The 16802-nt window shown below is 39.5% G+C and overlaps 1 protein-coding gene across 1 annotated transcript in view; it reads left to right on the top strand.

The window, feature by feature from the left end:
- Window positions 1-16802, top strand: part of LOC149791113 (uncharacterized) — a 142919-nt gene that overhangs the window by 89283 nt on the left and 36834 nt on the right. The window contains exon 8 of the mRNA XM_089973032.1: window positions 14253-14377. Within this exon, the coding sequence (XP_089829158.1) occupies window positions 14253-14377 (125 nt within the window). The remainder of the gene's footprint in view (window positions 1-14252; window positions 14378-16802) is intronic.

Genomic DNA, 16802 nt, shown 5'->3' on the forward strand with positions numbered 1-16802 from the left:
TGTAATACTAAACAGCGGAACCGAGGAAACATTTATGCTTGAAGCCGAAGACGAGACATTAACCGCAACATCTTACTGGTGGTGTTTGGAATTCGTCGCAGAAACACCTCGATTGGTCACCGCGTAATTGAAAATCGCCAGCGATTTTAAATAATATGTCAACGTTGAAATCCGAAACATTTCCAGATGCTCAACAATATCGATACAATCAAGTCCGTGAGTGGCAATCTGAGTTAAAAACTGTCATCGAAGTAACCAGTCAAAAAGTAAAAAAATACAAGCGCCGCATAACAGTGTTAGACGTTATGGTTTATTCAGTATCCGCCGTTGTTGCATCCGCGGGAGTAATACTATCAGCGGTCACTCCAGTGACTGCAGTAGTCGCTGCCACGATCTCTGTTTCCGCTGCTACAGCAACAGCAGGAGTTTTCGGCATCATAGCAAAAAAAATATCCTCGTGTGCTAACACAAAATTACACGATTACACGACAAAATTAAATACAGCCACGACCGCATATCAGAAATTATCATCGCTGATATCATCATCGTTAGACGCGCAATCCAGCGACGCCACGTCGATATCAGATTCTGAATTCAAACTAATGTCAGATGTGTACAATGACTATTTGAAAACTAAACAAATAAATAATGTCACTGATGGCAACGCCACAGGAACTGCTTCAGCAAATAGTCACAAACACAACGCCGGTAAAAACAACGATGATCTCAGTGTCCTCGACGACACCAGAATTCAGCATTAATTTTCGAACTCCAATTGCCGTGAACGAAATCGCGTTGTCGAAGCTCAGTGCGTATCACAGCTGGCCCAATATCAGGTCGGCATCATTTTCCGGTCAGCAGCCGAATAATTCGTTTGTGTTCGGGAGACCCAGCGCGGACCCACAACGTGAATTTGAATGGGATACAATTACGCTACCCACTGGGAGTTATCAGATCGAAGAAATCAACGCGGAAATACAACGCCAAATAAAACGAATCACCGGCAAGGAAGCCAAAATATCTATAGCCGCGCACGAACCAACGCTGTCTGCGGTCATTGAAATCTCAACACCGGGATACGCCGTGGATATTTATAGCAGCTCAATCCGAACAGTATTAGGATGGCCACAAAAACGACCCGAGGTCGAACCGGGTCCACCGCCACCATCGAAGTCGGATTTCGAGACCACGAAGGAAGAACTACACGACCTCGTCGGGGATCATTTATTATTTGCAGATCAATTACGATCAGGCCAAGCCTGGTTTTCAACATCACCTAGAATTCCCGTAGATATAATAGGGGTAGGTTTCGAAGACGGGAGATTCCGGAATTACCAGCCAGAAGACATAGAAGCTCATTTTTTTAATCCGATCAAACAAGCACATAAACAACAGCTAGACCTGTTGCGAGGACATTTCCAAGATTATATCTCTGATATAACAAAACCAGGAACTGGAAACGCTAGCGTTTCTGCAAGCAGTTCTCGGAATGCTTTGCATTCTCGCACGAACATTATCACCACCATAGAAAAACTAAACAAACTCGCATCCACGATGGAATTTATAAATCAAAAAGTAATTCAACATCTACTGGATCTCAAAGGCGATTATGGAACCCAAAAAAGATCGAATTTTGCAACCCTATTTGGTATTCCCGTGAAGGATATTCCAGATTTTAAACTTCCCGGATATAACGCGCGCACGCTACGAAAATCAGTCCAGGATCTCATCGAGGAATCCTACAAGGATATCACTGACGCGTACGCGCGAACAAAACCGCAGCCGACTATTCTCAGGCACGACAACAGTACAGCATCCGATGGCAGACACATCTCACCCGGGATCGTAAATATCACAGATGTTATTGCGGTCAATCTTGTATGTGACGTCATCGACGGTAGCTACAGCGCAGACACAACGACGGCCCAACAGGGGTTTATCCTGTATACGTTCACACCAAAAGACCCCCCTGGTTTTCTGATTGTGCAAGAACCAATCAATGTGGTCTATCTGCGGTGTAATAATCCGTGGTTGTCAACGATAAATTTTAAACTCGTCGACCAACGGGGGGGGTTGTTGGACCTGCGTGGCGAGACTGTCTCCGTGAACTTACTGGTGAAGTCCTGAAACTCTTCGAGGACAAGGACAAGTCAACGGATCCATAATAATAGTTTTTTTCTGCAGTGGTCCACTTTCGTCATCGCGTGCAAATACCCCATCAAAACCGGCATCGTTGGAAATGCAAAGCATTTCTGGAAGAGTTTCTCTGGAAATGCTTTGCATTTCTCGTCCAAAGGACTTCTCATGCGAGTGCTTAGCACGCAGGCGCGCATTTAAAAAAAAACAGTTGTATATAATGTGTGAATACATTCACGCACGAGTTCATATTCATGATAAGCAAATTCTTCACACGGCAATAAAAACCGCATTTCAAATACAGACATTCCCAGAACAGTATTTCCCCGTTAAAATAATCGTTGACGTGTACGGCGACGAAGACTTCTTGTTAACGTCGTCACAATTAACAGAGCTACAGCAAAATAATACAATCACAGTTTGGTGTCAACGAGAACAGATTATGAACTATTCTCATTGTTGTATTGATGTTGAAACGCTTAAGCAAATCCTGGAAGTCTAAGGACTTCTCTGGAAATGCAAAGCATTTCTCATGTAAAACTCGAAGAGTTTCCACGCTCGGGCAAAAAAAATAATACACTTTTTTTTTACCCGTGAAATGTGCTTGTGAAATGCTCTGCATTTTCGCTTCCGCTTTGAGTTTCCACGCTAGCTCAGGTTCTACTTTCACTTTGTGCTGTGAGTCACACGCGGCTGTATTTATACTTCCTTGTCGGCCTCGTAGTCACAAATACTAGTATTTTCAGGCATTTCCGTGTCCTTTATATAACCTTTTAACCGTCTCACCCTGGTGCTAATTAATTTTCGAGTCTCATACTCGCTTGACAATACAAGACGAATCTTCTCAACTGCACGGCACAGTGGAATAAATTCAGATACCTGATTTTCAGTTATCGTGGCAAGTGATCTGTAAATGTGATCTTGCAAACCCTTAATGAACCTATAACACGCGGGGAGATTGTTCTTTCCCTGCCGTGATAGCTCATTCAAGGATTCAAAATCTGACATAATTGTTTCAGTGTCTAGTAAAATATTAAAACCTCGCTGTTGTAATTCTTTAATTTCAACAAGTATGGTATTTATATTTTCGTGATTCATATTATTATATATTTTCATATTTTTAAATGCATGAAAAATACTAGCATCGCCAAAAAACAAAACGAGACATCCTGGCTTCTAGGATCGAGTTTTCTAGCAAGCCCGGCAAACATTTATTTGACAACACAAACAACCTTTACCTCTGATTCGAGTGTCATAGCAGGCAAAGGCACAATGAACATGTAATCTTATCCTAACTTATCCTAACTTATCCTAAGACGACACAAACATGCAGGGGGGTCATTTTCTACGGTCAGCAGCAGAGCAAAACCATCCATTGAATCGACCATTGGATGGTGCACAAAAGACACCCGCCATTGGCGGATTAAATTTATGGTTTTGCTTGCGCGTGCTGACTTTCGATCGACCCAAAGGTCTTAGGGAGCGATTTCGTATATAACCCAACTGTTACTTGCGAGTTCCAAATTCGCTCTAGCAGTGGGCGGGACTTGTTTAAAATATTTTAATTGTATGTTTTCTCGAGCGCGGTCATATAACAAGCACAGAAGAGCAAAACAGTCGGATATATTCAGTAAAACGAGGATATTGTTTGTAAAAAAATATATATTCTACGGTAAATAAATGATTACATGTTATGAACTCGATAAAATATTTTATCAAGGTGGCTTTCTCAAGGGAAGTAAATCCTCTGACGACGACAACTCTGCAGAGCGTTACACACTCGTGGAGGAGTTATCGTCGTTTGTGTCAGCGATAAGAGTTATATAGCAGAATGAAATCTTCTGTTTGAGCTTCTTTGAAAATGCTGTTTTGCGGATCCCATCTGCGACATACTGTACAGCAGGTGGAAAAATATCGAAATACCTACTGGCGGCGTTTATTGACTGGAATACAATTTCTTCACCGGTTGCGTTTATAGATTTAATAGCTCTTCTTGCAACTGTTTTACAACGCCCTGTGTTACCCAGTAGGCAGTTCTTGCTCTGAGTGACCACGCGAAGATTGTTTATAGAGTTATCAAGTATGTTACCGTTAATGTGATCAATGACAAAACCCTTAGGGATCACTCCGTTAAAAACCTCATAGACGAAACGATGACATAAATACCTCCCTTTGGTAACAGTAAATCTTAAATAACCAGCATTATCAACTGTACCAACTGGTCGTCTTCGCGTGTAGTGTCGTACTATGCCATCTCGGTTTGCCTCATAATTTGGAATAGTTGGATGTGCAACAAATTCTTGTTCGGGAACAAATTCTTGTTCGGGAACAAATTCTTGTTCGGGGACGAATTCTTGATTCATTATACTATAAGCAAATCATTTGTCTAATTCATAATTTGTCTGAAAACTTATTTATGTAATCACGCTCCGAGAACGTGTTCGAGGCTGGATTTTTTTTATCATAATACCGTTTTAGTTCTCGATAGCGTTTCCCCCCACACGCTGAACATAATTGAGTTTTTCCTCGTACTCCAATGCCGCATCTGATACACGGTATCGGTCCTAGACTCCCACCACGGACCTGTTGAGCATGTTGTCCACAGTATTCGTGTCTGCATGGTTTGCTACACGGCGCTGATGAATTTAGTTTAATCCACTTGCATTGGTGCATATAATATATTTGTCTATTTAAATACTTGTCTTAATTATAATAATGAGTTTTGAAAGACTATCCAGAATAAAACCTGGAAATCTCCAATTTCCCCGAGGTCGATTCGATCTTGACCGGTTAACCGGTGATGTACGACGAAGAGAGTTAAAGGAACTGCTTGGTGTTATCAAGAATGCCAAGGAAGAGTTTCGTCGTGATGGTGCCGCACATGTGTGGTCGACATATAAAATTATCCCCGAAACTCGAAGAGTTTTTGGCGATGCTAGCATCGCTCACGCGAGCGTTATCATTGATGCTACCATGAACGATACAATCGCGCGTAACATAATTGGGTATCTCGACGATAGAAGATATTTCATACAGATAAAATTTATTGTCAAAGTGGTCAACGAAAACGACGATGACACGTGGATTATCCGTGATAAAAATGATCCTATCCTTGACATTAAAAGGAAAACTATTTTGTTGAGCAATAATTCTAGACCAGGAATGTTGACGGGGGTTGATATACCGTATTACGCCAGATCGTATCCAGTAACTGCAGTCGTTTACGGAATATATCCGATAAAGAAACCAAGTGTAGATAAACTCACGCCAATGAAAACATCAGTGGTGTTAAATTGTGTAGCTGAGCGAGTAATGGAACATTTTAAAAACGCAGCACGTGGAAATGGTCTAACTGAGATCAGAAAAAATAAAATAACAACATGGGCTAATCGAGTCAAAGATGTAGGGGCGTCAATTAAGGATGTTGCCGCGCTAGAAAAATTATTAAGATTTCCTATAACGGTATTATCGCTAACAGGCGAGGAATTGTATAAATCGAAATACAACCGTAGTGGAGCTTCAATAACAATTATTGATCACAACAGCCACGCCTGGACGGAATCAGTTAAAATATTTCCACGCGATCGTGTTATAAGGTATTATTCCGCGGGTATGTTTGATTGTATTTATCAAATGAGTAAAACCGATCCGGTATCGGTATGGTTGTTTAGAAGTTCTGAAGTTGGTGATTATGACCAGTTCGTGACCCCGAACGGAGAAATATATAGAACTGCGGAGTTACAAAATGAAATGAAAGCGCTCACAGAAAAATATTCAACTGAGCAAGTTGATCAATTACTAACTAATTGTTTTACTGTTCCAAGTGTTGCCGCACATATAGCACGACAAAAAAATAATTGGAAACCAACCATGAAGAGTTTTCTCGAGAATGTTCAGCAGAGTTGCATCGAATACGGACACGGCGGTTTATGGAATAGTGTATTTGTTAGTGATAATATGGTATCGGTGGATATGATTGCGTGCTATCCAGGAAGTTTTCTTGGCCGTGGTGAATGCGCTGAATACTTTGCGCGGTTTGGACATCCCACAAATTTAATGACAAGAGTAGCTATTAACGGACCTTTACCTGATTTTGACCTGACTGGATTTGCTCACGTGGAATCGTTCGAATTTGCAACACGGTTACATCCTATTAATTATGCTTGGTTTGGCAGACATTTCCACGAAAAGAAATGGGTACCGTTTTCGCTGTTGCGATTTATGGTTGATAAAGGAATATTAAAATCTATTACTGTCAGTACGGGGATTATTTGTTACTCAAAACAAACCTCAGTTTGGTTACCAACTGCGGACACGTCCGAGGAAGAGCGCAACTGTAAAGATCTCGGCCGAAGATTGATAGGTAAATTTACTCAAGGCGGAGCATATGATCATAAACGACATCACAGTCGATTAATTATGGATGAGGAAGAATTAAATTTCATTATCGCGGATACTACTGCGAAAGATACATTCTGCTCCCGCGAGGACATAATAATCCCGGACGGAAAACGATTAGGAACAGTTGTTAGTTATATAGACGGTGATTCAGCTCAGTATACTCATTTGAGATCCTCTATGCTGGCTTATGTTTCTATAAATTTACTGTCGATGGTGAATAGAGTTCCCTTCGTGGCAAGAGTTGCGACAGATTCGTTTTATATTCACGAAGACGATTTGACTGTGTTAGATTTGCCAGAATCTGATGGTCAATGGGGAACATGGCGAGTAAAAAAAGAAGAATTACACTCGTACTGCGCATCAGCTGATGTCGAAATTAAAGATGAATATCGGAAATCAACAGGGATGTCATGGACACCTTCATCGGGACCTTCTGTGCACGATCCAATTGCTAGACACAGAACAGTTTATTTGAACGGACCTGGAGGCTGTGGTAAGACAACTCGTGCAATCGAACTATTTCGCGGTTCTGATTTGGTCGTGCTAACACCAACACACAGACTTGCCAGAGAAATGATACAACGCGGAGTAAAGGCCTGCACTTATCACGGCTTTTTCAAATACAGCGGCGGTACATGGACTCCTACGCGAATGGGAACGAAGTATATCCCGGAGAAAATCATCTGGGATGAAATAGACACTGTGCCGCTGGATACATTACAACGGTTCCTGACGTGGTTGTTAACGAAAAATACCGCAGTTGTGATGTGCGGCGATCATGGTCAACCACCACCATTTGTCGGCGAATCTCCCCACGAATGGTTGAGAGGGTTTGTTGATTATTACGAGGAAATGCGTGATGACATCAGAGCGCTTGATGACACATTAAAGGAGTTTAAAAAACTAATTAGGCTACAAACCAATAAAGTCCAATGTGAAATAATGCGTGAAATAATTCCAGAGACTTCATTTGATAACTTTTTAACGGCGTGGAAACCAGATGATTTAATTGTTGCAAGTAGAAAATCAGTCAGAGATACACTTCAGCGGCGACTATTTCAGTTACAGCGGCAGAAATTTCCAACGTTGGAAGTGCCGTTATGTTATAGACCAGATGATACACGATTGCAGAATACTGATGTTGATATTCCCGGAAAACCAGAGAAACAAAATTTAGTATTGAATGATATAGTAACAGTTAACGTCGATGCGGTCGAAGATGCATTAGCAATAAATAAATCACCGTGGACACTAGGATATGCTATGACGATTCATTCAGCACAAGGATTAACTATTTCTGATACAACTGTTTGGATCGTTGATGACCGCATCGAATGGTCAAATTTAGTTTATTTAGCCGTGTCCAGAGTAAGAAAGATGGCTCAGTTACGAAGAATTGTATTAGATACGTCAACGAAGTCAGCCGTTGTTGAGTTAACGCAAAAAGATCAAATAAGAAAAAAATTAGACAGTTACCGACAAAGTGACAAGAAAAATAATAGAGAGTTTAACCTGGATATCAACGCTGTGTTGTCGTTACGTGAGCGTCAGAATAATCACTGTGCGAGTTGTAATTGTTTATTGCTGTGGCAGTATTCGAAAAATAATCCAAGGCAATTTACCGTAGATAGAATAGATAGTAATCGCGGTCATACGCGTGAAAATGTAATGTTGACCTGTCTTGAGTGTAATCGACGCAGAGGTGTTGCTGCAGTTATTTAAGTGATCGAGGTGGTAATTGTGTATCCGCGGGGATCACCTGAAGTTGCTCGCGTGTGAATCCACGCTGAGGAGCAGTCGAATCTAATCTGTAGATTGCGTTTCTTCCAGTTGATCTGGTTATGCTGGATATCTTGTGTGTGGTAACACTCCATGTGGGATCGGTTGCTCTTTTTTTTCCTCCTTCTAGTTCGCCTGGTTCGTATAAATACCTAACGGTGACATTACCCGCTAGCGTCGTTGGCTGCGTTGAAACATGTCCGTGAATCACTTTAGTGATCGGGGGTATATATTTTTTTGTGATTGCATTTACAGGTCTCATGTTTGTTGTTCTGGTAATTTCATTATTCAGTGCGTGGATCACGTTTGGCAGTCTTGCAACCCATTCACGAGATCTCGTATCGTAAATGAATTCCCTCGCGTACTGGTATCCGAATAATCTCTCAGCGAGTGTTCTATTAAATCGCTCAACAATTGCCTGATCGTGATGAATTTCAGTATGTCCTCGTCGTATGGTAACGTTATGCTGCTTTGTCAGTGATGACACCGCGCCCTGAAATTCCTTGCCAGGATCAACTTGTAATAATCGTGGCCAGTTTAGAGGTCCTCGTTGATAAATTCGCGAAAACGCAGAGGCGACTTCGGACGCTGTTTTAGTCGCTAACGGTTCTGCTTCTTTGTATCTACTAGCAACATCAACTACTGTTAGCGCGTATTTGTATATTTTTCTGCGGACAGTATCATGAGGCAGGAATAGTATGTCAGCCTGATGAACTTCATTGGGGGTACTAACATCAAAATGTGCAAAGTTGATTTGTCGAGGTGGTGGTAAGTAGATTTGCCATATTGCTTGTTTTGACAGCCATTTTTTGGCAACCTCGCGTGTTACTGATGCCGCGTTGGCGAGTTTATTAATTGCTGCATTACCTCTCCAGTATCCGGCCGGGGAATAATAAATCGCTTGCATGGAAACACTAGCGTTGGAAGTCCTTGGACTTGTCTGCATCGTTATTAATTATCCAGCCCCGATTACTAATTTAGATTTCATCGCTGATCTTACTAACCAATTAGCGAGTGACTCCCTAAATGATTTATTTTTTATGGCGCTTAGTGCATGAATTAATTTCACATCCGCGATATGCCTGTCTTGTAGATCTTTACTTCGATAAGCAATATCATGTATGTGACACGCTGCGTCGATAGCGTTTATCGGATACTCGCCGGGTTTGGGCTGATCGTTGCTGTCAAGCCTGATATCTAGTCGGGTCCCTGGACCGCAGTAATTGTATCCTGGGAGATGTTTTTCTCCGGGATACTTTCCCCAAGGGGTACCTGGAAGTCGTCCGAGGGCGGCTGCAATGTCACCTCCGCTGACTTTGTCAGGCTTTTTTTTTGAAATCTAAATTTTTTTGTGCCACATCGCGTACACGTACCTGAAGTTGCTAGTCTGTTATTTTTTGTTATAACCGTTGTTAGATCATTCGTAGGGGTTCGTGCCCGACACTTCACACAATATAGATCCATAATTATTATTCTTTATATACAAATGGAAATTACAGATTTTTCTGCGACGCGAAGAAAGGAGCCAGTTAAGCATAATTCAGTGCTACCAAACTCTATCAGAATGATCATCATAGGACCGTCAGGATCGGGTAAAACGCAACTGCTGTTGAACATGATAATGAAGTGGATGAAGTGGGATAAGCTGTATTTGGTAGCACCATCTGTAGATGATCAGCGATGCTATAATGTTATAAAAGATTTTAATGAGAGTGCAAAAGCGCTGAGTGAAGACGGCGAGGAAGTAGTTGAATTTATCACTGATATCGAAGAAGCTCCCAGCGTTGAAGACCTTAACGGGGAAATAAATAACCTAGTAGTGTATGATGATGTGATGCTGGACAAGCAAAAAAATCCTGCAAGAATATTTTCCCGGGGTCGTCATAAAAACACCGATGTCATTTATATTACTCAACGTTACACACAAATACCAAAAGTAATCAGGGATAACTGTAATCTTCTTGCTGTGTTTAATGGAGTTGATGTTCATACGCTGAGAAATATTCATCAAACCTGGTGTAGCGGCGATATGGATATTAATAAGTTTAAGAATTTCTTTAGTCACGCTCGAAGAAACCAGCATGGATTTGTGACAATAAATTTACACGACCCGCGGACACGATACCGTATCGGACTTGATACACTGTATGGTTAACGTGAAAATGTTTCCTTGGAAATCTTCGTCTTCGTAGAGCAGCAGGGAGGGCGCAAACTACACATGATTTTTCGATGATACCTCACCGTGGAAATTATGTCGGCGGAGTCGGATTTATTGAAGTAACTCGCGTTATATCAGCGGCGACAAAGCGTTTCTGGAAACGCAGAGCGTTTCTAAGGACATTTTTTTGTCTCGTTTTCTGAATAAAAGTGTTATTTCATGGAAATAACGCTTCTATCGGGAATAGTTTCAGTGGAAGGGTTATCTCGGAAAAGTAGCTTGTAGGATTCGCCCTCCCTGCTGCTTGCTATTTAAATTTGGAACACAAGTTTGTATCTTTTTATAATCAATGAATAACTTGTGTAAATCGGGCAGTAATAGTTGCTAACTTACTCAGGAAAGGATTAATGGCCAATCGGCTATCAAAACACATTCCTTTGAATGTGCAAGAGTTTGTATGCTTGCGCAGTTGATATGAATACCAACTATTTGATGGCATGAGCTATAATAACACTGGTACTAACCTGACCAAGGCTAGGGAGCATCTCAAAAAGGACAATCATTCAATCTTCCTCTAAAAGTAACATTTTTTAGGTTACTTAGTCGGCCACTCTAACTGGTCCCGGTATATATATATATATACAAAAATACACCAAAACAGAGTGGAATACGGAATACCCTGGATTCTACAAGAGACTTCTTAATAGTTCAAAAAGATTTGTGTATAAATACGAATAGATAGCATAAAAGTACCTGTAGTAATTGATAATTTGATACACACATCATGAAGAAATGATGTTACAGAATCGGTCATATATATATATATATATATATATATATATATATATATATATATATTCATGTATGCATGCATGCATGCATATGTACATACACACACCATTGATACATACATACATACGTGCATTCATGCACACATGCATGCGATGTGTGATGGGATTTGGAATCTTAACGCAACTTTAACAAGTTTCAGTCATATCGCTACGAAGTCTGCAGTGTGGCAGTTTATAGTGATGTCTAGCACTGGGGCATCATGCTGCAGACATGTAGCATGATGTCCCACTCAGTCACATTATCCTGACACCAGGCTGACCAGTCCTAACATTGATCTCTTAATCCTGAGCACCAAGCCAGGTAGTTGTTAGTACCATTTTTGTCAGTCTTTGTTATGACTCGGCAAGGGATCGAACCTTCAACTTCCCGCATCTGAGGCAGATGCTCTAACCACTAGGCCACCGGATCAATTCACATGCATACATGCATACATACATATAGAACACTGTATTCACTGTAGGAAAGTGCATTGAATATTCCAAGTACAAACAATATATATATATATATATATATATATATATATCAATCATTGTTCAAAGATAATAATTTCATGAGTCTGTGGAAACGTACATTAAAAGTTAAAAATGCACACAAACATTATGGTTTGTGCAGATCATGGTCTGAATACTTGCTGACTCCGAACACTCATACCAGAGATAAATAATTCCCTCGGCTTCTATTTTTTGTGTTCAGATCCCTCAGTTAATTGCAAGAACATTGAGTCTTCTGATGAGAAGACACCTCCCAAAGCTTCACTACCTTCTATTGCAGTAAAGGAGATATGACACTGATCTGGTAGCACGTGATGTGATTTTGATTTTTAACTTAGCTTTAACAATTTTTCAGTCATATCGCTACGATGTCTGCAATGTGGCAGTTTATAGTGATGTCTAGCACTGGGACATCATTCCGCAGACATGTAGCATGATGTCCCACCCAGTCACATTATCCTGACACCAGGCCGACCAGTCCTAACACTAACCTCTTAATGCTGAACGCCAAGCGAGGCAGCTGTTAGTACCATTTTTTTAAAGTTTCTGGTATGACTCGGCCGGGGATCGAACCCACAACCTCCCACATCCGAGGCGGATGCTCTAGCCACTAGGCCTCCGGAGCGGTCACTGGTAGCTTGTCACTGCCTCTCTTGGAGGAGGAGATGCACCATTCGTTTCGTAACATGTTGCTACCACTCATTGTGGAGGAGATTCATAACTTATCTCATAGCATTTTGCTGCCTCCCAATGCATAGGAGGTGCACCACTCATCTCATAATGTGTTGTTGCCTTCCATTTAGGAAAAGATGCACCATTTTTGGAGTGTCTCTACTTCCCATTGAGGAGGATATGTACCTTTAAGTGGTTCAGTTCCCTCCTGAAAGGACTGATCAGCACCACACTTTTTTGAGTGGTGCATTAGGTAAGGAAAAACCCATGAACCCATAGTGACTGTACATGTTAACTCGCTTTGTAATGCAAAGTAAGTGTATATACTACAGTGGGATTATCAACTGTATATACTACAGTGGGACTATCAACCGTTTGTAATCCAAAGTAAGTGTATATACTACAGTGAGACTATCAACCGTTTGTAATGCAAAGTAAGTGTATATACTACAGTGGGACATCAACTGTTTCTAATACAAAGTAAGTGTATATACTACAATGTGACTATCAGCCGTTTGTAATGCAAAGTAAGTGTATATACTACAGTGGGACTATCAACCATTTGTAATGCAAAGTAAGTGTATATACTACAGTGGGACTATCAACCATTTGTAATGCAAAGTAAGTGTATATACTACAGTGGGACATCAACCGTTTGTAATGCAAAGTAAACATGTATACTACAGTGGGACTATCAACCGTTTGTAATGCAAAGTAAGTGTATATACTACAGTGGGACTATCAACCATTTGTAATGCAAAGTAAGTGTATATACTACAGTGGGACATCAACCGTTTGTAATGCAAAGTAAACAGGTATACTACAGTGGGACTATCAACCGTTTGTAATGCAGAATAAGTGTATATACTACAGTGGGACTATCAACCGTTTGTAATGCAAAGTAAGTGTATATACTACAGTGGGACATCAACCGTTTGTAATGCAAAGTAAGTGTATATACTACAGTGGGACTTTCAACCGTTTCTTAGTTATGAATCAGGCCCTGACTTTTATGGACAAATCTAATGGACAATGCTGGTTTCATGTATGTCTTTTTTATGCAGCCAAATGAATCGAGATAAGTAACACCATTATTATTAAGTACTGACTTCGTAAATGAATCTTTTATTTCCCTTCTAGAGTTTCAATATATGCATGATTTTGCATTCACAATGTTGTAACATACATCAACTACATAGGTGAGCAATATCAAACACAATTTGGCCACTTGTTTATCCAATACATTTCTAAACATACAATCAATGAATATGTTTCTTTATATATAGCTATTGTATTTTCCAGTTCTATTCTTTTGTCATTGAAACAGCTGAAGAAAATGTGCACAATATACAACAGCACTCTTGCATGCACATATGATATTGCTGTGAGTAGGACTGTGAAAGACAGCTGTTGGAGTTGAATATATTATAGAACTCTTGCATGCACTGATAATAGTGCAGTGAGTTGGACTTGACAGACAGCTATAGGAGTTGAATATACTATAGAACTCTTGCATACGCTGATAATAGTGCAGTGAGTTGGACTTGACAGACAGCTGTAGGAGTGGAATATATTACAGAACTCTTGCATACACTGATAATAGTGCAGTGAGTTGGGACAATGACAGCTAAATGAGTGGAATCAAAACTAGAAATAAACATAAATAAATTCTCTCACGTGTACAATGCGTGTGTCTGCATTTCAATATGAGTTTTAAATGTGCTGCACTTGTTAATGATTACAAATGACATTTTTATCTTCAGATGCCATCTGGACGAAGGAAAATAACCCTGATTGCCATGACAACAAGGATCTCATCTTACATCTTATGGAGAAACTGAATATCATTGCCAGGCCAAGGTCATTGAGTAAGGATGCAGATGTCAAGGTCAGTTTTTGAAATTGCCAATGTTTTGTTTCAGTTACAACTTTCTCTTTTTTTCAATTGTTAACATCTCAGTTTTGCTATATTTTATGTAGTATGCCTCTGTGACATGAATTTGTACTTGTTCTAAAACGTACTGCGTCACATAGGCTTAAAGCATTACAATATCAACCTTAGAAGCATGCAAATAACTAGGCAAGAAAAAAAAATAATTGAGATGGATATAGAGAGATTTGAAATAAAAGTGGTAACAAGGTTAATATACTTGAATGTAAGAGTTTACCACTAGTCCATGGCAATCTTTAGACAGCAAACACAATGCCACGGTACTATTCAAGACAGGTAGATTATAGGTTATACATGACTTTATAGCTGTGGCTTAGCAAACGTGAAATTGAGCATTATTTAAGAAAATCAGAAAAATATTAAAATAAATTGAGTCACCATTTTTCTCTCCCCAATTTAAGACTGAAATATCTTACCAGCCTTGTCATATTATGTAATTAATGAGTATAAAGTCAGGTGAAACATCTTAACAGCCTCGTCATGATACTTAATTAATGAGTAAAAGGTCAAGGTGATATATCATACCAGTGTTGTACATCCATAACACATAGAATATAAAACTAAAGTAAGGTAAGTATAAGGCAGTTAGAATACTACAAGTGAAGTCAAAAAATGTTAAATGAATAAAATTGGTGGACGGGTGTTGGGGCAGGGAATCAGCATTAATTTTGGTAGAGACCACAGTGATATTAGCTGAAAGATATGTTCAAATCATGACTAGGAAATATCAGATTGGTGACCTTAATTACTATGTAAATAAATCGACTAAACTTTTTATATCGGATTGAATTGATATTGTCCAATATGCAAAACAAATAAAAACTTGCATAGTCAAATCCACACATTCTGCAACACTTCAGCCTCCCCCTGCTTTCATGGAAACAGATGCCATATTTGAAAGTGAGTTAAATATGTCACTGAGGTAGACAAAAATTATTCATTTGCTTGTTATCAGCAAACAGAGCCACAAATTTGCCTTTAGAGTAAAGTTCATTTTACCTGCCTATCTGGAACCATTATTGTCCTATACAGGACTGACAGTATTAAATCCCATAATAAACCTATGCAAACATATGCTTAGGATCAAGTCTACATTTACCAGTATACATAATAAACCTATGCAAACATATGCTTAGGATCAAGTCTACATTTACCAGTATACACAGTGAACCTATGCAAACATATGCTTAGGATCAGATTTACATTCATCGGTATATACAGTACATAGTTTGGATGGATATTTCTTTGTAGAAAATTATATGATCCACTGCATTTCTTTATTTCCATGTGTTTTCAATTCTTTATCAAAGAGTCTGGCGTTAATTTCAGTAATGAATTTTCCAAACTCAAGCCTGTATAAGGGACTGAAATTCCATAAATAACACACTACCTCCCTTTTCTTCAGTTTCAGCAGGGACAGGATCCATTTCAATAAAATTGTACCCTCCTTATCAGCCAATCCTGGCCAGCCAGAATTAGTACTACTCTAATTTATGTTCACCCATTTTAAGTCTGGTTCCCATTCTTCCATCCAGCCAAACTCATTTCTACTCTATTTTATGTTCACCCATTTCATGTCTGGTTCCCATTCTTCCATCCATCCAAACTCATATCTACGCTGTTTTATGTTCACCCATTTCAAGTCTGGTTCCCATTCTTCCCTCCAGCCAAACTCAAATCTATGCTATTTTATGTTCACCCATGTCAAGTCTGGTTTCCATTCTTCCATCCAGCCAAACTCAAATCTACTCTATTTTATGTTCACCCATTTCAAGTCTGGTTCCCATTCTTCCATATTATTAGAGCCATACCATACTATTCCTCATAGGAATAAATTTGTACATAAATATATCTGTAGGTGTAAACATACTATTCCTCACTGGGCTAAATTTTAAATATATCGGTATACAAATACTATTCCTCTTTGGACTAAATTTGTACATAAATATATCTATAGGAGTACATGTACTATTCCTCATTGGACTAAATTTGTTGTAGATGCAGGAATAAATGATGGTAGACTTATGTGTATTCATTTGATGGCATCTTGTACATCACATTCAAGGTCAGACAATTCATCCCATCATCATAACACTTACCCCAATAAATAATAATACAGTTATGTGCATTCATTTATTGATGATGATATCTCATATTCCACATTCAAGGTTACTGTCAGACAATTCATCCCATCATCATAACACTTACCCCAGTAAATAATAATACAGTTATATGCATTCATTTATTGATGATGGTATATCATACTCCATATTCAAGGTTACTTCCCATCATCATAACACTTACCCAAGTAAATTATACTACAGTTATGTGCATTCATTTATTGATGATGGTATCTCATATT

This window comes from Sinohyriopsis cumingii, chromosome 10, assembly GCF_028554795.1.
Source record: "Sinohyriopsis cumingii isolate HCF-2022 chromosome 10, ASM2855479v2, whole genome shotgun sequence".
In the NCBI taxonomy this organism is placed as follows: Eukaryota; Metazoa; Mollusca; class Bivalvia; order Unionida; family Unionidae; genus Sinohyriopsis; species Sinohyriopsis cumingii.